Source organism: Hermetia illucens, chromosome 4 (assembly GCF_905115235.1).
Source record: "Hermetia illucens chromosome 4, iHerIll2.2.curated.20191125, whole genome shotgun sequence".
Lineage (NCBI taxonomy): Eukaryota > Metazoa > Arthropoda > Insecta > Diptera > Stratiomyidae > Hermetia > Hermetia illucens.
Window position 1 is genome coordinate 112,616,536 of NC_051852.1, and position 26,391 is coordinate 112,642,926.

Consider the following 26,391-nt stretch of genomic DNA (forward strand, 5'->3'; position numbering starts at 1 on the left):
GTCGCCTGATTTCCTGAGTCTTTGTAGCTCCCGGCTCCATGAAGGAATCGAACCGTTTTACCGCTTTGGCCTCAGGAAGGAGGATAAGCCTCTTCATAGCACTCTAAAATTGTGCGATTCAGAGGAGTCGTTAGAGGCCTAGAGAATTGCACTTTTATCATTAAACTTTTTCCGTTTTTCTAGGGTTCCTTCATGTATTACTGTTGACTGTTCGCCACAATAGTCGGATTGACTTCTAGGTATCGGTGATCTAACAGTGAGACTTCGCCTAGTACCAGTCTGTAATCAACTTTCCCACCTTTGGAGTACAGACTGTTAGGTCAATTACTTCACTTCTTCTCGACCCACGAACGTAGAGACGCACCCTACGTTTACAGTTATAAGACCAGCTGAAGGAATGAAATCAAATAGTTTCTTTCCTCTGGGATTGCATTTGTTACTGCCCCAACAAATATGTTGAACGTTCTCAGGTTGGCTTAGAACACAAAGAAACATAGGCTAAACAAGCAGAGGCAACTATGATGTTTTCCCCCTCAAAATTAACCTGCTATTGTAAGATGATGTTAATTAGGTAAAAATAAAACTAGGTAGCTTTCTCCTACTACAATATATTTCAATAGTTAGTAAATACGTATTTCGAGAGCTACTTACTCTCTTCCGCAGTACTTAAGCTACGGAACGATAACTATTTTTAATTAGGTCCTGGGAACATGACTGTCCTAGTATGCCTACAAAGTGACGGATCTAATGGAAAAAAACTTTTCTTAATTCCATATTTTCTTGAGAACTTACGTTTCCCGCTTACATTTGAGTTAACTTTTCTTATCTATTATAACAGCTGCGTTCACTTTTCTAACAGTCAGATAATTCCTCGAAACAACAACAAAATCCATATAGAAAAAATGTAAACAATTTCAACATGTGCTTTTGTTTATGCTTTTTTCTCTGTTCAATTTAGAATGCTATACTCTTCACCGGCGTCCACAATGTGGAACCCGTATTATCCACAAAACATATGTAGCGCATTCACAACATCCAAGTGACAATAAGTTAACAGTTAATTGACGCCATTCGCGCTTGTGTTCTTATTCCGGAGGAGTTCGTCTTAATAAAGTGGAAAAGTGTTATTTGTAGAGTCAAAAGCGCGTGAAAGTAATAGAGGCTCCTTCAATGGGTCTCAAAGAATATTTGTCATAGGGCATTTTGAGGTAAAACATGAAGTTTACCCGAATAATTACCTTTATGTAAAGTTAACCTAGAAATTCTGCAAAGTGATAGTCATGCGACGGCCGGGAAAACAATTTTCCGCTATATAGTTGTTTATATTCTCGAATTTCAGCTTTTTCGTCAAGGCAACTTGGAAAAACGGTGAAGATGTCGATCAATTACATCCAAATGCCCAATCCGGACGTGCCGCAAATTGATGCGACACAAATGAATACGTTTCGTAGCTATGTAACTATTTTGGCCGACCCAAGTGGAAAAGATGAAATTAAATTGAAGGCGGCACAAGAATTGAGTGAAAATTTCGAGTTGATTGTCCAGAGCACGGCATATCCCCCATTTCTGGAGCATTCTATGAAAATATTCATAAAAATTCTACAGGATGGCGAGCCACAATTTATATTGGAGAACACAACTCAACACGTAAGGAAAATAGATCAAATGAGATTATGAATGCTTTTGTTTTTTTTTTATTTTTGTTTAATGCGGGGTAGACCATATTAAAACACGAGGGAAATCACAGCAACGGAGAGTTGATTAATTTTTAGCTACGTATGTAATTTTATGTTAGTAGGAAAGTAAAAAGTTGCAACAGGGAAACTAAAAAAACTCGTCATAAGAATGACCATTAGAAATTGAGGCGTGATAGAAATTGTGAATTATTTGGACTAGTTTTATAATTTTTGTTCGCCTCCTCCGAGGAAGGATTTGAGAAAAGTTATCACGAATGAATATCTCGGATTAGGCACATCGTAGCCACCGCTTGACGATTATATTGTTAAGGCATTTGAGCGGAAGGGGATTTACGAATTTAGTTAATGAAAGGTTAAAAGGTTAATAAGTAAGATTTTTTTATTTAAGTATTGTATTCTAGAGAGCAAACCTGAATTTCCGGTCCAGTCTGAGGAGCATCTCATTAGAATAGTTTTATGCTTCATTGGAGACACAGTATAGTTGACGCACTAATATCTTACAAGAGTAATCAACATTAGTGCTAACCAGTGATTGTGCAAATCTTTTTACGATTTTGTGTAAAATAAACGGTCGTACTGATTGATAGGAAATTTGGTAGAAAGGTAGGAAACTATGCATGCATGCAGTGAGTTGCATCCTTCTACATACATGCAAAAGGATGTAAATTTTTTTTGTCACCGAATATAGCCATGTGGAGGATCATTTTGATATTTATTGGAAAGGATTTGGGCTTCAGAGGACTATAAATTGAACATTCCTCTCACGGACTCATTTTCAGAAACTACTCAACCGAAAAATCATGAAGCTGTCCTTATACGTGTCCAGGCTTCAAAATATCCTTCGCATTTATATGTGTTTAAATAAAACTAATAATAGTATATTACTCTAAATGTAATTTCGCGGTGTTTCTAGCGATTAAATTATTTGGAATAATTATGACTTGCATTTTTCTAGTCGCTAGTGATATTTATTGATCTTGCAAATACCAGTATTTCGGGAACCACTTGTTCCCTTCATCAGTGCTAACAACTCTGAATGAAGAATGATAAAAGAAGGTTCATTCAAAGTATGTTCCATTGTTAGTTACATATTTCCCTCATTTTTCGGGCAAATTGTGGATTACATCTCAGTGAAAACCCTCCCCTTTCCCCTTCCATCGAATCAAGCGCTGTTTAGTGAGCGCATACTTCATCGATACAAACAAGTGTTAATTGGAAGGAGCCAAATCTGGCCAGAAAGTGGCGTGGCGTAGAACTTCCCAGCTGAGCGTTTTCAATGCGCCATGAATCGGTTTTGCGGTATGTGATTGGGCATTTTCATGAATGAAAATGACCTTATGCTAACCCTTTTGGTATTTTCGTTGTTTTTCAAGCAGCAATTCAAATCATTCAATTGTTGTTAGGGGCGCTTAGTGTTAATCGTTGCGCCGAAATTTAACAGGCCACTAAACATAGAGCAGGAACAACTCTGCACTCAAATATGTTTACACAAGAAATACACAAAACCTTTCCTACTTGAAGCGTCGAGGTTCCGGTGTCGCAGCGAAACTGGAAACATCCAATTGTCTCTGAATCTGCTGCACCGATTCAAACGAAATTTATGAGATATGTGTGAACTATGAAATCACACGCATACAGTGAGTGAGATAAATTTACAAGAAGTTTAAAGAGGGCTCACCATATCTACAAAGGGGGGATGTAAAGTTGTTTTTCTTATGTACCCGGTTGGGGTATCATATGAAAGAACTCAATTAGTACTTTCACAAGCCCTGAAAAGTTTCGTTTCGAAATCCAGCTATTAGCATCAAAGTTATAGCCGTTTAAACTTATCGATTTCGTGGAAATTTATTTTATATTAAGCCATGGAAATAAAATACTGAAAAATTAAAGAAAATAATTGACATCGAGTGAAATACTGCCATATATGAGAAAGCTTCTTTTTAGCCATTACTTTTTAAAACTTGTGTATATTATTTCATTGCCTTTCTGTCAGACACACTTCTCTCAGAAACGGCATGAAAGGTTGGAACTGTGATGGCCCACACATGCGGTGTATTGTATTCTAGAGAGCAAACAGTAACATTGTTCTACATTGAGTTTAAGGGGGTGCAAAAAGGGCGGTGTTTTTATTTTCAAGGAATATAGCCTTGTGTAGTATCAAATAATTAATTTATTAGTATTTTCCGAAACTGGTATAAGTTTTAGCTTTAATAAAGTTCCTAATTTATCTATATATCCGGGTAATTCGTACATATTTGCCGGTCTCCAGAGAAAATTCTTTCTTTTACAATTCAGTTCTGTTTTCGTTACCCGTTGTAACACATTATCATGCTTTCGAAAAAGTTAATCTCTCTATTAACCAGGAGCAAATCGTAAACGCTTTAGCCAATGGTTGTAAGCAAACTGACGCATCCAAGCGTAACCGCGATAATTTGTATCAAACCTGCAGTCCCATCAGTTGACCATACGAATTATCAATATTCTATTGTATTACAATATTTTTTCGAAAAATGAGTGGAAACCCCTCGTAAGTTCATCCGAATATCATAAAATTCTGCAGTTATATATAATAATAATAATCGTTGGCACAAAAATTCAATTGGACCTGGATCTCCATTCGGACAACGGGGGAATGGTATGCATTGAGGAGGTCGTGTCAGAGCAATCAATTGTCTTTTAGTTGCTGTTCATATTAGTTATATAGGCCATGATACAAATGATACTACAAAGTTTGGTGGCGACCGCACTATTACTTACAAAGTCATAGTAGTACTGAAATTTGTCGCCTTTGTGCAAATTTACTGCAAACTAAGAATGTCAGGATCGAATAAGTGAATACCAGCTAGGTACAAATGTCCATCCAAAGAATTACACAAAACCTTTCATACCTGAACCGTCTAGCTTCTGGTTTCCCGACTTGTTTGTATCTGTTTTTGGTGAACCCCTTCACATTTTCAAGTATGTTGAAATCCTAGTGCGAAGCTTATGAAGTTGGGTATTATCGATGCAGTACTATCCAAATCAAATCAAAATCAAATCATTTATGTAAAAAGCTCTGGAAAAATAGTGCACAATAAAATTGTTAACCATGTGCAAGCGGAACTGTCATGGTTCCTTACATGAAGGGTCTAGCTGTAATTTTTCAATCCCTTCTTGCTTTTTGTAAATTCAAGTGATAATTTTCTGGGAAGGTCTTTGTAGGTTTTCCAAATGCACGGCAATAACGTTGAGTAATTTTTGTTTCGTCTTATTCCCGCTTTTATACAAAACAGGCGTTTGGTGTGGGTGTATATGACCAATGTGTAACTAATAGGTCTACTAAGTGACTCTGAATTGTTTTCGATTCGATTCGATTGTTCGATTTCATAACCGAACCAATTCGTTCTTTCGATTTTCAAAATTTTAATTTTGATTCGTTATATTTCTCGTTGGAGATTAACGATTTTACATTCCAAATTCAAAGAGAATAATCCAATTTCCATCGTCTTAAGTTTTTATCATTTCAAACTGATCTGAGCCTTTTACCCAGGCTCCATAAGAGTTTGTTGCTAAAGGGAATTTGTTGTCAGCGTCTCGCCTTGTTTGTGGTTTCTAAGTTTGGGCCATGGAGAACTCTGTTATGAAATATTCATTTTCAGTTCCTGTTAAAAGTTCTCCAGCAACAAATGAATGCGAGCCCATTTATATCAAATTTAATAATAGTTCCATCGTGGTTAAAGGACTAGCAGGACCATTACTTCGTCATGTGCTTGCAGTTTAGAGTAGCTACAGATATTTTATATCCAAGCTGAGATCAAAAATTGTGTTTCAGTTTTTTCTATATTTCTATTCCGACCTTTGCCGGAGCCACTTCGGCATTATCAAGGGATATGTTAGCAACTTTTTAGGCGTTGCCTGGTATAATGGGGAATAATACAGAAAAGTGCTAGCCGAGCAGTATTTGTACTATTTATCGGTATTAAAAGTGGTTTTTGTTTTTAATTCTTTAAAAGTGTCTGAAAATCTTGAAGAGAATTTGAGCGCTGAATAGTTGGGTATAAATATCTCTTTATTCTCCGTTTACTTGCTCTCGTATTGAAAGGTTACTTATCTAAATAGATATATAAAGTTCAAAATTAATTTTCTCTGTCTTCCAATCTAATTTGCTAAAAATGATTTTCAGGTGCGCAAGTTAATATTAGAGATGATCCACCGCCTTCCGATATCTGAAACACTGAGACCCTATGTGAAACCAATCATTTCCCTGATGCTAAAACTACTACGTACTGATAACGAAGAAAATGTTTTGGTATGTCTTCGGATAATTATCGAATTGCACAAGCACTTTCGACCATCTTATAATACGGAGGTAATTTTTTCTTTTTAAAATCCATAAAAACATGGTTTATCCGTTTCCTCTTGTCGTTAGATCCAACACTTTTTAGCATTCGTCAAAGACATTTACAAGGAATTGCCTAAACATATGTCAAAAATTTTCGAACCCTCTACTCCAATTGTAGTTAAGGATTTGAAGGAACTGAATTTAGAGCAAATTTTATCCGAAGCATATACGGCGAAAACAATCCAGATTGAAAAAACAGAGGGCGGAACTGCTTCGCCAGCGGTATGTTCTCAGTATTTTTTGATTGATTAGAATGTAAATTTATTGCTGTTACAGTATAATTTATTGCCAAAAGGGCTGCTCTCTTTGAAAGTACTTCAGGAGCTTCCAATCATTGTTGTTCTGATGTATCAAATTTATAAGCAATTGGTTCATCAAGAGGTAGAGGAGTTTATACCTCATATAATGGAAACAATCACCTTAGCACCACCCATCGAACAAAGGTACATTTAAATTTGAATTTTTATCGCTGTATTTTGCAACAATGATTTTGTATTTCATATTACGTATCATTGCTAGGCTTTCACCGACATTTAACAAAGAAATATTTGTTGACTTCATGGGAGCACAAATTAAGACTCTTTCGTTTTTAGCGTACATCATCCGTCTTTTTCAGGTAATTTTTAAATTTGTCTATTTGTTCTATTTTATAATTCATATTGGCTTAAAGAATAATTTCTGAACGTACTGTTGAAAAGTAAATTTTATGTTTTTTGATTTTTTTATTTATATTGGAAACTGATGTTCTGTGGAAAAAGCATGCACTTTACAAGTTTATGTTAATTTCCAGGATCAAATTGCAAACCATTCCGCTTCCGTTGTGAAGGGCATGATCAGTCTTATGCAGCTATGTCCGAAAGAAGCTGCGAATTTACGCAAAGAACTTCTGGTTGCTGCCCGTCATATATTCGCCACGGATTTGAGATTAAGTAAATTCCATTAAACTTTGTTCATAGTTGCTTGCGTATAACAATTTAATTCATATTATTAGAATTTGTTCCAACAATTGAGCGTCTTTTCGATGAAGAAATGTTAATTGGGAAAGGTGTAACAGTCGATACAATTCGACCACTAGCATACTCGACATTGGCGGACTTGGCGCACCATGTCCGCCAACATTTGAGCTTACAAGTTCTGGAAAAAGCCGCTAATTTATTTTCCAAAAATGTTCACGATGAATCTTTGGCAACTAGTATCCAAACAATGTCATGCAAATTACTATTGAATTTGGTAGACTGCATTCGTCTACGTAGTGAAACTGATTCGCCAAAAGCCCGAGATCTTTTGATTATGTTATTGAAAGTATTTGCATTGAAGTTTAAGACTATAGCAAAGGTGCAATTGCCACAAATTATGGCGAAATGGTAAGTAAAATTTATTTCAGTTGAGCCTTTCACATTAACAATTTTTTTTTCAACAGGAAATCAATGAAGGCAGAACAAACGAATACTCAAGGTCAGCAAATAAACGCAACAGACGGAGCGAAGGATCCTTTATTGGTAAGTTTAATATCTAGTTTTCAGTAACTTATTCTGTAGAATTAACTTCAGACATGTACCCAATTATTTAAAATATCAAGTCAGTTCAACATAGAGGTACGATCGCGATTATGTGAACATAATATGTGCATTTAATTTTCCAATATCTTTTAACGGAATGCTCGGATTTTCTGCTCGTCTACCAAGGTCGACGAAAGTAACAGAAATTCAGTCTATTTACTGATGTCGAACATAGTCGAATTTTTTGGTAGCAAAATCCTGCGCAAGAATTGAAGCCATTCCGATTGGACATTTTGAATTCTCAAGTATAAATTTGCATCGATGCGCTAATCATGGTGGGGCTAATTGTGGTTAATAAATCAATTCGTGTCCGAAGAGGACCATTCACTAATGCCTACATGGCGGGTACTCAAGTTAAACCCTTAGGACGTTCATTACTTTTTGAAGACAAGGAAGGCTCTAAATGCTAAAGCAGGCTCCGTCAACCGTAACACGAAGTAGGTCGCTTTAACGCGGGAATATTTCGTTGGTGCATATTTCGACGCAAGTTTTGTGGTCGCTGCTTTATAAGCTTCTCAGGTGTAAATTAAGTGAAAATTCTTCTCCTCACTGTTAGTTCACTAAGTAGAAAATTTTTCATACAATTCATAAATCCATATTTTAGATTGAAGTAATAATGGATCATTCTACTACTTGATTGATTGACGATTGAGTTTTATTTTTATTTATTATTATATTTTTGCAAATAGTTAATATTTGGTAAAGCAAAAACGGCAGCGGTTTTCTTAAATATTTTATTTGATTTCTTCTCAACTGTTCTGTGACCTGTGGATAACGGGGAGAATGGTATGCAGAAAGACAATAGTGTCGGAGTTCGTGTCTTTCAGTTGCTGTTTATATTAAAGAATACCAAAAGGCTTTCTGTTGCATTCATATGTGTGCAGATGCACCTCATGAAATCTGAAAACTAAAATATTACTTTGATCAAAAGCAGGGTTATCTACAGCTGTTAGCTATAGTTCTTATATTTTATTTCTTTGCTCATAACTGACATTCCCTCCGAATTTCAGCATCGTAGCTCAACAGTTGTGAAAGTGAACTATTAGGAATATTTATTGGAAGTTATGAGAAATATGGCCTATTAAGTGAATTTTGTACCCTCACCGAGTTGGTGCCTCTCAATTTAGTTGCCCCGAATCCCGGTTAGTCTTGGATGTTGGTGATCGTTTTCGTGTTACCACGATTAGTGTTTCCTGTTCACTCCTTGGTGGAGTACGGGGTTTCAGTTTCACTACCATCACACTTAACGCTATACCAGTGATAAGCTCACAGTAGCGAGCCAAACACAAGATGAAAACTTGACACCCACGACGACTGGGATACGAACTCAAAGCAACACCTAGGCTCTTAATCATCGCGCCATCACGTGTGTTTTGGCACAATGCTGTAAGTTTATTATTTCCACAGCATTAAATCTGATAGTAAAAAAAACTGAACCGCGGTATGAATGACAATCAAAACGGTGAAATCATTAAAAATCTCTGAACAGGAGACATATATCCAAAAGCTATCGATGCCATCCGATTAGGATTCCTACAATCTCTTCCTCTTCAATTGTATTGTTCAAATTTTGGACATACAACTATCCAAACGTCAAAATCAAGTTGAGGCTGTTTCGCATCATTATTCTCTTTATGATGTTATATGGGAGCAGAACATTGAAAGTGATCATTACTGTTACTTAAGCTTTAATCCATATCTGCGTCGTATCATCTAGATACTCTGGTCCCCCATACGGGCTATAATCTCGTCGACGTGTTGATCAGAAGGCGAAAATGGCAGAGGATCTTTTGCTGGCAATTTCATGCAGTAGAATTCACTATTCCAGTATTGCCAGCGAATGAATCGCCCCCGAAACACATTGCGCAGAATAGGGGAAGTGGTTTCCAAACTGCACGGGAAGTCCTTTAGGTGCTGAAATACTATATATTATACCAGCTGGTAACTAAGGTGCATAGTAGTAGTTTCCACATTATGTCTCATCCGCGGATTCCGAAATGGAGTAGCTGCAAATGATCCCATACGCCTTGTGTATCACTTTAATGAGGGGGCAATTATGGGATGTTTCTTTCGAGCTCGATGTTTGTGCTGCTTTTATTGTGTATATTTAGAATGTAGCTTAATATATTACTGATTGTAATGTAGTTGATATAATTCATTGGCCTTTCGGCTTGTAAGCGAGTGTGAACTATTTACAATCAAGAAATCGTACGCCATTCAAAGACTTAACTGAAACGGTCCAGGTCATAAGTTGCGTCATGGGGACCACCATTAGAAACCATCCACGTAACTTTCGCCGAAATCGCGAAGCTAGCTCTCTGAGGACATCCGACATCTTTATGGACATTCATTTCGAAAACAAACTCTCTTTCGTACGGACTACCTCTAAACGAAACTACAAAGAAGCAAATCCAATGTCGTGGAGATTTTTTTTTGTAATATAGGTTTTAATACGAAGCTAATAGTGTGGTGGAAATCCTACTATTAATAGCAAAGTGTCCGGATAGCTGGGTGGTTACAGCACAAGACTGTCATACGGAAGGTCGCGGCTCAAATCTCTCTGGTAGCAGTGGGCAGTCGGATACCAGTCGACTTAGCTGTGAATGAGTACTTGAGTCAAATCAGGGTAATAATTTCGAGCGATGCAATGCTGACCATATTGCCTCCTACAGGATACTGTAATCTTGTAGTGTACCGTGACGGTCTTGAATGAAGTGCTCTAACACACTTCAAGGCCCTAATTCAACATGGATTGTTGCGCCAACGATTATTAATAGTAAAGTGACATTAGATCAAAGGTGCTCGTTTGCGCCAAATTAATAATAAATTCGCTACGGGATAGAATGTCAGTACCACCTAGAATTCAATATCGGATATTAACTATTTATAGATGGAAACATCGTGTACCCAAATATTCTTACATAAAAAATAATACCTGAAGCGTCGAGCTTTCGTTTTCCAACTTGTTTAAGAATTTCATCGCAAAATCTAGACTAAAAAGTTGAAATGCATACATTCAGTGTTCTTATTCTATATATCGTCCTTGTTAAAATTGAAGTAAGTTTAAAGTTGTAGTCAGCTTTAAATAAAGCCAGTTCTCATTACGAAGATGGAAATTTCATTAATATCATTTCATTCTAGGATGTTCCGCCAACTGATCAAACGTTCAAACTGAGTAGCATAGGAATACCACCTCCAAATAATTTAAGTGTGACTGAGTACAGAAGCTTGGTAAAAACCTTAGTTGGCGGTATCAAGACAATTACATGGGGATGTGCTAGTTGCAGGGTAATTTTCAATCAACCTTTTGATTTCGTAACAACTGACATATTTTACATTTTCAGTCTCCCCTCACTGATATAATCCCACAAGGCCAACAAACAAAACTATTCCAACCGGAAGAAGTACTCATTTTTATTGACCTTGTGCAGTGGGCCTTGGAAGCGTTAGATATCTATACAATAAATGTGCCCACTGTTGGTCAAAATGCAAATCAAATGAAAATGGCTGGCCAAGTACCACGATCTAAAGAGGAAAAAGAAGTACTTGAGCACTTTAGTGGTGTGGTAAGTTGTTTTTTGTACATTTATTTAATACATTAGCTGACGTTGTTCAAATGAATTTTTAGTTTCTGATGATGAATAGTCAAAACTTTCAAGAAATATTTGCTTACACCATCGATTTCATGGTGGAACGAATCTACAAAAATTCTGCACTTCAAGTTATCGCTAACTCATTTCTTGCCAATCCTGCTACGTCACCACTATTCGCAACAGTATTAGTTGAATATTTATTAGAAAGGATGGAAGAGATGGGTTCTAATTTGGAAAGATCGAATTTATACCTTCGGCTTTTCAAATTGGTGTTTGGAAGTGTTAGTTTATTTGCTGCTCAAAATGAACACATGCTTCGTCCGCATTTGCATAATATTGTGAATCGTTCAATGGAATTAGCGATGACAGCGAAAGAGCCGTATAACTACTTTTTACTGTTGCGAGCTTTGTTCAGGTCCATTGGCGGGGGAAGCCACGATCTGCTTTATCAGGTAAGTTTGAATAGAATTGTTTCGGAGAATAGTTTTATGGATCTTCACATGTTTCAGGAATTCTTACCGTTGCTGCCTAATTTATTGGAAGGATTAAATCGATTGCAAAGTGGTTTTCATAAACAACATATGAAAGATCTTTTTGTGGAGCTATGCCTAACAGTGCCAGTACGACTATCATCTCTTTTACCCTATTTGCCAATGCTTATGGATCCATTGGTGTCTGCTTTGAATGGGTCGCATACATTGATCAGTCAAGTAAGGGAAACAAGTTTTTTCTATTTGTAGTTTGTTCGAATTTGTTTGAACAATATATTTTTTGCAGGGTCTTCGTACTTTAGAACTTTGCGTAGATAATCTTCAACCAGATTTTCTTTACGATCACATTCAACCAGTTCGAGCTGATTTAATGCAAGCTCTTTGGCGGACTTTGCGCAATCAAGACAGCGCTGCTGTGGTAGCCTTTAGAGTTTTGGGTAAATTTGGCGGTGGCAACAGAAAAATGATGATTGAACCTCAACGACTGGAATATCACGATAAAGACACTCTAAGTCCAGCGATAATTGCCTACTTCCAGGAACATCGAAAACCAATCGAATTCCCTGTTGATATGGTCATTGAGACCGCCTTCAATGCTTTGAACTCGAATACAACAGACCCATTCTATCGCAAGCAAAGTTGGGAAGTTATACGTTGCTTCCTAGCTGCATCGGCTTGTCTAGAGGACGACAAACACACCTTGCAGAAACTATTTATGCATCCTACTTTTGTGGAAGGCAATATCGGCACCTTCCGAGCAGCGCAATATAAATCGCAAGAAGTCCAAGCGCGTAAAACACATCAAACTGCTTTGACTGGAATGATTGTTGCCGCGGCAACGAAAGAACTGCGGGAGTCAGTTTTTCCAATAATGGTCGCGGTGGTGCGTCACTATACTATGGTGGCAATAGCTCAACAGGCTGGTCCTTTCCCATATAAACACTATGTTATGAATAGTAGCATCGATCCCCTAGTGTTGATTGATGCGTTGGCCGTTTGCATGGGCCACGAAGAAAAAGAATTATGCAAGCCGGGACAATTATGTATTCTATTAATTTTGGAGACGGCTACGCAAATCATGGGTAATAAAGAGCGGGCTTGTCGTTTACCTTTGATGCAGTACTTAGCTGAAAGAATGTCTGCTCTTTGCTATGAACGTCCATGGTATGCAAAGATGGGTGGTTGTAAAGCATTGAAATGTTTGTACAAGCACATGGCAATGCGTTGGCTGTACCAACATTTATTCGTATTTTTGAAAGCATTTATGTTTGTCATTATGGATTTGGCTGGAGAGGTATCTAGTGGAGCAATAGATGTAGCTAAAAATTACTTAGAGAATATGCTTCGTATATGCATGGAGCCTTTGAAAGATTGTAAAAACAAAGAGTTGGTTGATACTCAAAATAAGGCAATGTATGAAGTTATTCACGAATTAGTGCGACAAGTGACAAGTCCAAATACACTAGTAAGGGAACAAGCGATGGCTTCTTTGCGTTTAATTGCCGAATTGCAAAATAAAACTGTGACGGAAGTAATGGATCCCCATCGGGAAGTTTTAGTGGATATAATACCACCTAGGAAACATCTGTTCCGACATCAGCCAGCCAGTGCCCAAATTGGTCTAATGGATGGAAATACGTTCTGTACCACGTTGGAACCAAGACTGTTCACAATTGGTAAGTACTCGTTATGTTAAATGATTATGTTTGTCTTTCTAGTAGGATTGATGCCCCAGTTTTTATGTATCTTTAGGTAAATATAAGTTACAGTTTCTTGCAGGCCTCGGTTCGTTAGGTTTCTAAATAAGGATGTAGGTTTGATCTCAGCCCGTTTAAAATAATAATTTTCACTATATACTGTGTCAGGTGACTCCATTATTCGATATCCTGCTGGAATTAGGTACTGATCTTTTTGTTTTTCAACAAGACAACAAGGCAAGACTTGGATTTCTTTACCTAAAGATCGGAATGCATACTTGAAATGGCGATATCAACTGCAAATGCTGAGGCTGTCAAGTTCGGGTCCGTTGGTAGATCTGAGTTGAGTGATTTTGAATGTTCAGGCGATATGAAGTTTTCATATTTCATCTTGAGTTGGCATTCTATAAAAACATCTGTTTTTATTGTTTATCTTGAAAATCAAACGTTCGTGTTCTATCTCTTCGAAGGATGCTACATCCAAAATGGTCGTCAAGCAATATTTTTTAGTCTCCAGTGTCAGATGATGCTGTGATGCTGATCAATAGTTTCACTAAAAAAAGTATGATTTTGGAAACAAATGATTTTTAAAGGAGTCATTTCGGCTTGTAGGAAGTGACGTGAATCTGATCCTACCGGTTTTAGTAATCATAATAATTTCTGAAATCTTCCAGCTTTTCGAAAAGTTAAGTAATAGATCCTTAGACCGCATCTATTTTTCTAGTCCACGGTCCTCGTCTATTTTAAATACCTTGGCGATAAGCTCAAAAAAAATTGGCCCATAGAAATAGAGAGTAAGCTACTTTCCAATTGGCCTTGTCCGATATCAAGTGGATCCCAAACAAAAATTTAGCGTTGGTCTACCTTAGGCTTAAATTGTGCGGGTTTTACGTTAAATATAATAAAAAAACAACGTCGTATTTGCAATTATATAACCAGGAAACGGGAAGCTGCACGCTTCAAGTGTGAAAGGTGTTTAGTATTGCTTATATATAAGATGCCATGTCCATGGACCACCACATTTCTTTTCAGATATTTGTTTTGGATAGTTTCTGAGAACGGGTGTTTCAAGTAACTGATCCTTTTCGGACCTCCCTACTTTTCTCCTCTCCAACTAATGCCAAAACTAATACTGACTTCGGAAAGTACGGATCGAAACTTTTAATTTGATATCATGACTATATTCGGGGAGAAAAAATTGTACACTTCCCTTTTGCATGCATCTTTCCAGGATTTCCCAAGAAGCCTGCACTTTTCCTTCACAGTTCTGTCTCTGCCCATTAATGCATGGGGACTGCAACAACCCCCGTGTTTGTCTCCGTCTTCGAATCTAATACTATTTGACCGAGGCTCATGACTCGGTATGAAAACAAGCAGATGTGTCCGTCTGGTCGGTGGCTCTGCAGAAAGGATAATCGATAGATTCAGTGGGGCATAAGCTTTACAGGTAGCATTGCTGTTCTTTGAGGGTTCAATGATATAATTGATTTGCACTCACTAGTTAAGTTTTTAAAACAGGGTATCTCTGGGATTAACCTTCTTTTTAAACATTTGTAGTATTTTAAATGGTATTCTATCAAAAACATCTTGATGTGGAGTAGAGAGCTGTGCAGACGCAGTCATTAGGCTGAATTTCCACTACACAGCAATTATATATTTACGGAACTTCAGTTGATCGATTTACGACCAGTTTGACGTGGCGACATTAGTATTGGCATGCACGCTATTCAACAGGGATGACGTCTAATCTGGTGACTCGAATTATTACGTCTCGTTAACTGTTTGAATTTGTATATACAAAATTTCGAATATTCAGAAGGAATCTAGATTTTCATAAAGGATTCAAAAAAGGTTTCTTCGATTCTATCTTTCCGAACGGTCTTGCCTATTGTATATTTTGAGTAGTATGTTTAGTGTTATAATGGTGCCGGAGTTAATTGAATGTTCTTCCTTTATCTTACTTTATTCTAATTTCCTTTCTTACAGATCTAAGTGACAATTTCCATAAGCTATTCTTCCATGAGTTAATTACATTGAGCGAAGCTGAGGACTCCACTTTGATCAAATTAGATTGCTATAAACACGTGACAAATTTGGTGCCACTTCGCAAGAGTGCGCTTCGAGCATTAGCAGCGTGCCATTATATAACGGACGGAGAATATCGTGATAAAATTCGTTCGATATTATTCAAAGTTTTAGAGAAAAACAACCCGGAATTGCAGGAAGCTGCATTTGAATGTATGCAGAAATTTATATCAGGCTTTAGAATTGATAAGGAAGTGGTGAGTTTAAGGATAACTTAATATTATTCAGCTTCTAGGTTCCAAAAGTAGAGCATTTGTGGCGAATAAAGTTTCGTGGATATTTCTATATTAATTGTAAACTTTTTCATGTGTAACTTCGACTTTAGGTGAACACGAACATGCGACCGCTTCTCATAACGCTTGGAGACTATCGAAACCTTACATTGAATGGAACGAAACGATTGTCTTACTTAACGCAACTTTTCCCGTCAATGTTCAATGAGAAATTCTGCGAACAATTATTGCAATTAGTACAAAAAATGTCGGAAATATCGATACAGACTCATAAAGGCAAAAATTTCCTAGCTGTAGCGAAAACGGGTGATTTTGAACAGAAAATCACAACTATAATTGGGATCTTCCATCAAATTCCAGCGGCATCATCAAAGTTTATCGATAGTCTTTGTCAGCTTGTTTTGACTACTGAGAAAAGCTTATTGGTATGTATTGATGTTGAAAAATGTATTTAACTAGTATAAAATATGAATATTTCTTCTTTAAAGATTGAACCGTCCTGTCCGTATCGAGAGCCACTATTTAAGTTTCTACTGAGATATCCTACTGAAACAATAAATTTGTTTATGGCTGATAATAACGTTGTCAACGGACAATGGAACAGGTAAGTTGACTCATCAAACGATTGATGAATGGCATCTGTTGGTGTTTCATTTGGGAATCGGAGTTGAGAGATATTTTTATTGCATTAGTGGTACATTAGGAGTTATATTAGACGAATTATTTGGATTTTGATTTTAGTTGCAAATTTGACGATCTACTTGTAAATTTTCCATTCACTTCAGTTAATAGGATTCTCATTTCACTTTTAAAATTTGTGACAATAAAAGTTAAAAAATAATTCGTTTCACAGGTTCATGATGTATCTCATTAAGCACAAAGATGGGTTGCCCTTCCGCGATGTTATGCAAAAGAACAAGGTTCGATTGATGCAGCTTATACACAGCAAGTAAGTCCTTTTATGCACATTCACGGAAAATCATACTAAATTCATTTCTAACTCCTTTTCCAGTAATCAACAATCACTGCAGTCGTATAGCGTGCAACAACGCTATGAAGCACAACACCAAGCTGTCCTGATTGTTCATACCCTTATTGAGTTCAATGATCAGTGGTTAGCTACCCAAGATGGAATAGTTTCGGCATTGCGGCATCTATGGATGAACGATCTCTATAGCGTAAGGATTTTCTTTAAGAATCTTTGAATATGGATTATGCTTTATTGTTTAATTTTAGACAATCGAACTGTCTGTAGCTTGCGATTTATGGCATCTTGTGGGCAAAGTTTTATTGTTCCACTTTTCAAACAACAATCACGATATTGAGCTTCTGTTTCAACTGTTGCGCGCTCTATGTTTGCATTTTGTGCCAGATTTTCAATTTTTACGAGATTTCCTACAGAATACGGTGGCACAAACTTATCCAGTTGAATGGAAGCGTAAGGCTTTCTTCCATTTCGTCGATAATTTCAACAATCCTGCATTGTCGGAAGAATTGAAAGCCAAGGTGAGTCAATGGTGTTAATGATCATTCCTACAGACACAGTATACATTTACACTTGATTATTTTTTGTAGATTTTGACAACGGTACTGATACCTTCTTTTGCGGTTAGTTTTGACAAGGGAGAGGGCAACCAATTGATTGGTGCTCCCCCAGCACCCTACCACGAAGATGATAACAATGTGGTTTCCGTATTTATTAGTAAGGTATAGTAAAAAAGAAAGATCCATGAATTGCTATTTAGAAAATGTATTACTTTCATGTAAATGCAGGTGTTCGATCCAGAAAAACCATTTGCAAATGAGGATTGCGTTCGAATTGCTTTACTCCAATTCGCTTGCCTTTTAGTAGAGAGAGCTTCACCGCATATTCACGATGGTGATGCCAACAACAAACGTCAAGGCAACAAATTGCGACGCCTCATGACATTCGCTTGGCCGTGTCTGCTAAGCAAAAATTGTGTGGACCCTACAGCAAGATATCATGGGCATCTTTTATTGGCGCATATAATTGCACGTCTTGCAATCCACAAGAAAATCATTTTGCAAGTATTCCATTCCTTGTTGAAAGGACATGCATTGGAAGCGAGACCTGTTGTACGTCAAGCATTAGATGTACTTACACCGGCTATGCCTTTACGAATGGAAGATGAAAACACAATGCTCACTCATTGGACAAAGAAAATAATTGTAGAGGAAGGCCACTCAATGCAACAGTTGTTTCACATTTTGCAGTTGATTGTTCGCCATTATAAGGTGCGTGGGAAGGCTTTATGATATAGCTATTTGACTTAAATCTCTTCTATAGGTATATTACCCTGTTCGCCACCACTTAGTTCAGCATATGATTAATTATATGCAACGCCTTGGATTCCCTACGACTTCATCAATCGACTACAGAAAACTTGCTGTTGAATTAGCAGAGGTGATAATCAAATGGGAATTACAAAGAATTAAGGACGAAACAGCTGGATCTGAGGGCGATGATGAGAATGCTGGGGAAGTCAAAGTGGGTGCTTCTGGAGCAATAAAGCGCACAATTCCTGATGATCCTTATGAAAATAGGAAGAAGTTAGCAACAGGTGAAACTGTTCCACAACAGCAACCAGTTGCAGGTACGATTCACATTGAATTTATCACAAAAACAGTAGTGAAAGCAATTGATTTTTCTTGATTATTAAATCTCCATATTTTTCTTATCGTTACATACAGGAAGCTCACGAAGTCAAGCAAAAATAGAAGCTGCAAGTCGACCTATTGACAAAGTCCATTGCGACACTGTGCTCAACTTTTTGATTCGTCTTGCATGTCAAGTAAATGACCTTCAAACAACGCCAGGTATTGCCTCGCCAGGGGAAAGTCTGTCTCGAAGGTAGGTATTTTGTGTATTCATATTGATTCTTGTCTGTCATTCGTTATAAGCTTTTTCCAAAGACTTCACTATTGAATTCAATTCACTTCACTTCATTTATATGTAGATTTCCTTGAATTAGAAGTGGTATATATAAATAAGAATTCAAATCTGTTATTTTTTATGGATGTGGAAACCCCGCGCCTACTCTTCATGATTCTTAATTGATCATTGATTATAAATTCAGTTCTCTTTTCAACAACATTTGTAGTCTATTTTTAGTTATTGACGATAATTACGGCGGATATTATCGGAAATTGGATTTCGGTAGTCAGTACCGATGGATGACCCCTTTTTAAGGAGGCAGTAATCTTCGGAAAATAACACTGGCCTAGATAAGCCTAGTATCTGTTGATTGGCCCGCAGGAAATAATGATTCCTAATGCTTTTACGGCCTCTGATCGTAAGAAATATGTCCGCTCTTTTGCTCCGCAAGTGTCAATCTAGCGTTCTTGAACCAAGTTTTAACAGTATTGATTGCTTCGCATGAGTATAACTCAATTTTATCGAGATGCTTTGCAACCACGACTACATTTTCGACAAACCCCCTCCTTCAAAATCGGAACATGAGTAAAACCACCGTACATAATGTTCCACATCAGTGAGCCTAGCCCGGAGGCGCCGTACTCTTTGGTTGATCATCCGGGTCATGCCACAACCTTCCTTCTTTCATATGTCTGGTAATAGCAGCGAGAAAGTTGGCAATGCCAATTGCCGCCAATGACTTCCGCACCAGGCATTGGCCCAATTAAATGCATTTTCAACGTCACCACCGCACAATACATTAGTGTACCGCCATTTTCGAGAAATGAATTGTTGGCCAAGGCAGTAACAAATTTGATCCCATAAATGGTTGATCTGGCGTCACGGAATCCATACAGTTGATTTGAAAGACATATTTTGCCGTCAACAACCGGGAACATTATTTTGCAAATTATCCTCATCAACATTTTCCCCATTGTGCCTAGACGATTTATCTGTCTGTAAGAAGATAACTCGGCTGGAGGTTACAAACTTTAAATACCAGTATCAACTTTTGCCATTTCCATGCACGGATCGGTCTTAAATATTTCCTTCTGTGTGTTCGAGAGCTGTCTACGTGAAACTGTTGTTTTATAAGGCTGGTCTAACTGCAGTTCCATGCAGGCTTCCTCGTCCATTGTGTTTGAAAAGTTCTCGATTTTCGTTTTGGACATTAAAATTTCCGGCCTTGTGCCTCCCTCTATAGTTGTCTTTTGTGGAAAATGAGGTGGTCAAGCATGTTTTCATATTGGGCAATGTTAGCTTTGGCTGGGCGTAACAGTTCTACACATGCACACTGTCCTTTCACCCAAACAAAAGCAGTTGCCGACCGACTCATGGTAATTGCGTGTTTTGTGGTGGTGTTTTTAGTTGAATCCATATACAGAAGCCGCTCGAAAATTAGAGCTCGTAGAAATTAGAAAAGCTTCGAAACTAGATCAAACAATTCGTTTACATGTGACGCTCTGAAATCAGAATATGTGGTTCTAATTTCGGAGATTAGAATTTCGTTTTAAGGTAATTTCTTATGTTTTATTTCCCATTCTTCCAATATTCTTGTTTTAAGTAGTAGAGCCGTCAGACTACCAACAGAATACCAATGTTTGACACATTACTTTGCCTTGCCAGTCGAGCACTATTTTCCTCGCAACAAAAACCTGAACATAATGTGCAAAACGGATCCACTTGTCAGCGCTCTCCGCCATTTTTCTGACAACGGTTGTCTATAAAGAGCTCCCCTGTATCTGAGTAAAGTTGCTGATGAATGCCATTCCTATTTCCACAAAAGAAAAGATGCGATTGGTGTCATCCACCACTTCATTGTAAAACACACAGTTGGGGAATCTTGTGCAGGTAACACTGAAAAACTCGACTCCTACTTAGAAGCTGGGCAAAGGAATAATCAATCATGATTCCGGTTCAACAATGGAACTAAGTTGCTAATAATCCACGCAATCTCTCTGCCTCCTGAGTGTATGTTGTCGTTCTTTACAAGCAACCTCCGTAGAGTTTCTTCCTTTGCACTTGTAAATCGTATTGCTTTCCGAGAGTCACTCTCGCGCCCACTATCACTACCAATTCTGAGACGGCGCAGTAAGCACACATTAACCGCAACGTTTCTCGAATCGAATGTGCAATCTTACGAAATTGAAGGCATTTCAGAACATGAAGCGTTACGACGAGTCGACATTAACGGCTTTGCGCCTCAACTCGATGAGTATTATTCACAACATCCACTGTGGATCATTCTGCTCTAGACCCGAACTCTTGGGGATAAGTCCCAGGCAGCACAGTTGCCGAAAAGCGTTATCCCTAAACACCAAATCCAGACAAAGCTATTCTCTGGGCCTTGGGCCCGAACTCGAAGTCAAGCGCCGTCTTGAACTCAGCGACTGCGATTCGGGGTGGGGATCTATTCCGGGACTGTTCACTGATTAGCATTAGATTCGCTTTTACTTCCACAGCGAACTACACTAACATTGGAGCAAGTTACAATTTGAAAACGAATTCTGTTTTTAAAGTCCGCTTGGGATACAGTTTCTCACGCTATACTGCCACCGACTTGGAAGAAACTTTGAACCACTGTGCCGATAGCACCGTCATGAATATAGCTGAGCAAGGTAGCTTTTGAAAGGAAGGCAATATTTCACTTGCTATTCTAACGCTAAGACAGGAAGTACAAATCAGTCCCAAATTCTGAATCAGGTAGTTTTCCAAATGGCACGTTCGAATGTTTCCTCTTCACTTCACTTCACTTGTAGCATTACATGCGATAATAATCAAGCTATCCACTACTGAAGCTCTGCGGCCGCGGAATATCGACAGTTTATTTACTCTTAACAGCTGTCGGTACTGGAATTCCAAACTCTTGCAGTGTAAATTTTCCTTTCCTCTCGACTTTAGGAACACATTCCGACTTAACACGTTGACTGCAGGCAGGGATAAACGTAATCCTTTGTGGTGCTTTCGTTGTAAGTTAGTATGTTAGTATTATCTAATGTTTATTACTTTAATAGGTTTTTTTTCAATAAAAGAAACTCACGGATAGCTGCACGCGAGGGCAAAAACACAAAAACCCGCGGGAAGCACCGTATATGCGCCGTACCATATACGGCGACAGAGGCTGAAAAGAAGAAAAGAAACTTCCAGTGTCATAGCATATACGGTGTCCGCAGGCATTGTATTAAAGCGTTTCTGATTCGTCACAACACAATGTGTGCTATATTTTCAATTTTATTATATATTCATTCATTATTCATTATAATATGAAACCTTTTTGGGGTTCGAGTTAAAAAGTTCGATTTAGGGCAGATTTTCTTGGTGTCAATTGATCCTACCTCTCCACCCTCATTGAGTGTGTTGCACCCGTCGCTTTATAGCCGACATAACCAATTGAGTTCTTAAAGGCTTAAATGAAGTGGAGTTCATCTAATCATCATTGGTCTTTGGAATTTTTTTGACAGAATGGGTTGCCACAAAATAAGTCAGATTAGCCATTTAAATGAAAGTACTTTCCGTAAATGGTGATGATTAATTCTCTGCAGTAAAACAGAATATTAATTGGATTTTTTCACATCAATTTTTAAACAAGTCGGGTAACCGGAAGCTTGACGCTTCAGGTATAAAAGGTTTTGTTGTTGTTTCCCTATGTGAGGAGCATAACGTAGTTCTCCATTGGCTTATTGATATTGAATATTAAAATCGTTCAGTTCTGGGCAGGTTACTACCATTACCAGAATTGAGCGATTTAAATATCTCGAAGGGCAGGTTACCGACATTGCCAAAACTCAGCGATTTAAATATCTCGAGGGGCAGGTTACTGCCATTGCCAGAACCCAGCGATTTAAATATCTCCAGTCAATGCTATCTGCCAATGGAGAACTGCGTAATGAAATTATTTCACACATTAACGCAACCTGGATGAAGTGGCATTCCCCAACTGGTGTTCTTTGTGATCGACGTATCAGCGCACGTCCCAAATCTAAAATTTACTGCAATGTCGTCCGTCTGCCGCTCTCTATAGTTCCGAGTATTGGCCGACTATAAAGGTCAATGAACGGCGTCTTGCGGTAATGGGGACGAAGATGTTGCATTGCACTGGTGGCGTGACACGTTTTGATTACGTCTGAAATGAGAATATCCGCGATCGAACGGGTTTTCACCGATCGTGAAAAAACTGCAAGAGAGGCGTCTTCGATGATGTGGTCGCGTAATTCACACTAACGAGAATTCAACAACCAGTATTGGTCAGAACATCGAAAGCAATGGTAAGCAACCAAAAAGCCGGCCAAAACAATGGTGGTTTGATATGCTGGATGGGGATTTAAAGGTCTCAAGATTACATCCTGATCAAGCATTTGATAAAATAAAATGACGAAACCGATTACCACAGGCCGACCCCGCTTGTGAACTGATGGCTGAACAAAAAGAAAAAGATGTGAGGAGCGACGAGTGCACGACAGCGCCGTGTAATATAGCTAAAAATTCCATTGCCCTCTATTTTCTAGAAAGCGATTTAAATAAATCATTTGATGGAAAGCCCTGTGTTGATAATGGTCAACCTCATACGCCTCACACCCTGAATTGAATATTATTAGCAAATGCCAACAATTTAACCAACATCAAATATAAATAATATCTTGAACAAGAAAGAAACAAGTCGGAATACCGGAAGCTCGCGCTTCGGCTATAAAGGTTTTGTGTTCTCTTATGTGGGAAACTTCAACGCACATTTTTCTGTCCGTATATAGCTACAAATCCAACATAATCCTTCATATTTTTCCAAACTACGAGACATACGTACATATTACAGCCATAGATATCACGCTCACCCTAAACAAACAGTCTATTACCGAATACTGTACACATATATGCACGTATATAAATTGATCGTACCCATATTTCCGATTTACTTCTTATTTCTATCTGAATAGGCACTATCCGCAAAGTTCATTAGCACGCATATATTATATACCTACATACACACATGTCTGGCTGACAAACAACTAAAAAAATAATTCTCTGCGACCCAATTCATAAGAACTCATTTCGTTGTGGTATTGACGAATTGATATGTGATGATGACGTCATGCAGGTTGTAGAGTGCACGAAATTCACAAAAAATTGTAAAGTTTCACCCCCTATAACTCTGTTAATAATGGTTGGATTTTCTTCAAACTTGACCAAACTGTGCACTATGTTCTTCGTTACACGCATGCCAAATTTTGTACTTCTGGGATGAACATAAGGGGGGGGTGCCGGGTAAATTTCTAAAATGTGGAAATATACTATTATTAACTTTATTTGTGCAGATATCGGAACCGGATATATTTTGAGGCCTAGATTTCGTAGAGATGCACCACTGTGATTTTTTTCGGATTTTTCGGTTGGATAGGTTCTGAGAACGAGACCTGTTACACTTTTTGTGGGTCATATTTTGAACCCTCACTCCCCTATGTTTCATCTAATATCAAATATTGAACCAGATTCGAAAAGTACTAATTGAGACCTTTCATTTGATACCCTACATGGCTACATTCTGTGAAAAAAAAATTTGCACCCTCCATTCACATGTATGGGGAGCCCCCCTTAAACTTAACACAAGATGGCGCCACTTCCTGCATGTAAAGGGATCACCAGATTACATACTCTCACCAGTTTTCGTGACAATCGGACTAGTCGTTTCCGAATAAATCGGGTGTGACAGACAGACAGACGGACAGACAGACACCGTCTCGATTCTAATAAGGTTTTGTTTCACACAAAACCTTAAAAAGGGCTAGGGAGAATTAGATTCTCCTTGAATGGAATTTCAATATTTCACTCGAATTTCAATTATTCTCGTTAATTATGACGTCAGCATCTTATTTGTATGGTTTAGAATGCTGTTAATTAGGATGAAATTGATAAGTTTGAACTTCTATAACTTTGACACTAATAGTTGGATTTTCATGGAACTTGGCATGTGTATGCACGAGACTGTCCCCTATGCCGGTGCATAGGATGAGCTTAAGGGGAGTTTTTTAGTCAATTTCTAAAAGTTGATAATATACTATTAGTAAATTTATTTGAGCAGATACCGGAATGGGACATCTCTCAAAGATTAGATTTCACATAAGCGTTTTACACAAAACCTTAAAAAAGGCTGCAGATAAATAGATTCTTCATAGATGCGTCATCTTCCACGCGAATGTCAATTATTCCGGGTAATTATGACGTCAGCGTCTGATTTGCATGGCTTTGGAAGCAGTAAATTCGTGCGAAATTGCTAAGTTTGAACTGCTATAACTTTGGCGTTAATTGCCAGATTTCTGCGAAATTTAGCACGTATATACGGAATATTGTCCCCTATGCTGTTACAAAATTCGGAGGTCCTAGGATGAATTTAAGAGGGGTTTTTTAGTAAATTTCTAAAAAGTAGTAATATACTATTAGTAAGTTTATTTGAGCAGATATCGAGATGGGACATATTTTGAGGCCTAGATTTCATTTAGGCGCACCACTCTGATTTTTTTCGGATTTTTGGGTTGGGTAGTTTCCGAAAATGAGTCCTGTCTAACTTCAAGTGCGTACATTTTGACTCCTTACTCACGCACTTTGCAATTTATGCCAAAACTAATGTCAGTTTCGGAAAGTGCCAATCGAGACCTTTCATTTGACACCCTACACAACTATATTCGGTGAAAAAAATTTTTGAATCCCCCCTTTGCATGTATGGGGAGCCCCCCTTTAAACTCCACCTAAATTTATGCCACTCGCTGTATGCGTGGGATTTCATAGTTCCCATCTGTCCACCAAATTTCGTTCGGATCGGTTTAGCCGTTTTGGAGAAAAATGCGTGTGACAGACAGACAGACATTGAATCGATTTTAATAAGGTTTTGTTTTACACAAAACCTTAAAAAAGTAATTTTTAGAAATATGATGTAGGAAGAAAGTCACATTTCAATAATCTATTTCATATTTACAGATGTGTTATGTTACTCAAAATGGCGATGAAACCAGATGTGTGGTCTCAGCCATTCGACCTGAAACTTGGTTGGATGGATAAGGTATTCGGCAGCGTTGAAAGCCAACAAGCAAATTTCGGAAATATTTGCACAGGGCTGGAACTCCTCACATTCCTTTTGACTATACTGAAGAAAGATCAAATCCTAGCTATTATACGACCAATCCAACGTGGTCTTGCGGCGTGCGTGACATGTCAAAATACACGTGTAATTCGATTGATGCATGCTCTTCTGTCGCGTCTTATGAGTATCTTCCCATGCGACTCTCATAACAAACACGAAGAATTGGAAACACTCTACGTAACGGTTAGTAAAATGATACAAGAAGGATTGGCAACATACGAGAAAACACCGCAGCCGAACCCATCGACTTTGTTCGGAACGCTCATGATTCTGAAAGCGTGTTGCATCAATAATCAGAGTTATATTGATCGACTCATAATGCCTTTTATAAGATTGTTAAATCGCTTGGCTAAAGATCATACGAGCACAAACACAACAGCTAACTCCGCACAAGTGGAGGGTAGTTCTTTGGCGTTAGAATTGTTGATTTTGTCGTTGGATTTAGTGAAGAATCGTGTCGTTGTGATGGGCGTGGAGATCCGAAAAATATTTATTGGTCAGATTTTAGTGAGCTTGATTGAAAAATGTACCGACTCCAAGGTAGGATATTACTATTAAGCTGAGGTAAATGGTTTATTTAATTTTATGTCT

General features: G+C 38.0%; 1 protein-coding gene across 1 annotated transcript in view; it reads left to right on the forward strand.

The window, feature by feature from the left end:
- The first annotated feature begins 1,039 nt into the window (after positions 1-1,039).
- The window catches only part of LOC119653725 (transcription-associated protein 1), a 32,325-nt gene continuing 6,973 nt past the window's right edge, over positions 1,040-26,391 (forward strand). The window contains exons 1-25 of the mRNA XM_038058633.1: positions 1,040-1,208; positions 1,340-1,647; positions 5,860-6,045; positions 6,106-6,300; positions 6,355-6,521; positions 6,598-6,694; positions 6,869-7,007; positions 7,070-7,442; positions 7,499-7,577; positions 10,779-10,925; positions 10,982-11,203; positions 11,266-11,682; positions 11,740-11,940; positions 12,008-13,397; positions 15,405-15,700; positions 15,829-16,161; positions 16,225-16,340; positions 16,590-16,685; positions 16,749-16,914; positions 16,973-17,242; positions 17,312-17,443; positions 17,510-17,992; positions 18,045-18,351; positions 18,449-18,608; positions 25,638-26,340. Coding sequence (XP_037914561.1) covers positions 1,375-1,647; positions 5,860-6,045; positions 6,106-6,300; positions 6,355-6,521; positions 6,598-6,694; positions 6,869-7,007; positions 7,070-7,442; positions 7,499-7,577; positions 10,779-10,925; positions 10,982-11,203; positions 11,266-11,682; positions 11,740-11,940; positions 12,008-13,397; positions 15,405-15,700; positions 15,829-16,161; positions 16,225-16,340; positions 16,590-16,685; positions 16,749-16,914; positions 16,973-17,242; positions 17,312-17,443; positions 17,510-17,992; positions 18,045-18,351; positions 18,449-18,608; positions 25,638-26,340 — 6,948 coding nt within the window. The 5' untranslated portion in view covers positions 1,040-1,208; positions 1,340-1,374. The remainder of the gene's footprint in view (positions 1,209-1,339; positions 1,648-5,859; positions 6,046-6,105; positions 6,301-6,354; positions 6,522-6,597; positions 6,695-6,868; positions 7,008-7,069; positions 7,443-7,498; positions 7,578-10,778; positions 10,926-10,981; positions 11,204-11,265; positions 11,683-11,739; positions 11,941-12,007; positions 13,398-15,404; positions 15,701-15,828; positions 16,162-16,224; positions 16,341-16,589; positions 16,686-16,748; positions 16,915-16,972; positions 17,243-17,311; positions 17,444-17,509; positions 17,993-18,044; positions 18,352-18,448; positions 18,609-25,637; positions 26,341-26,391) is intronic.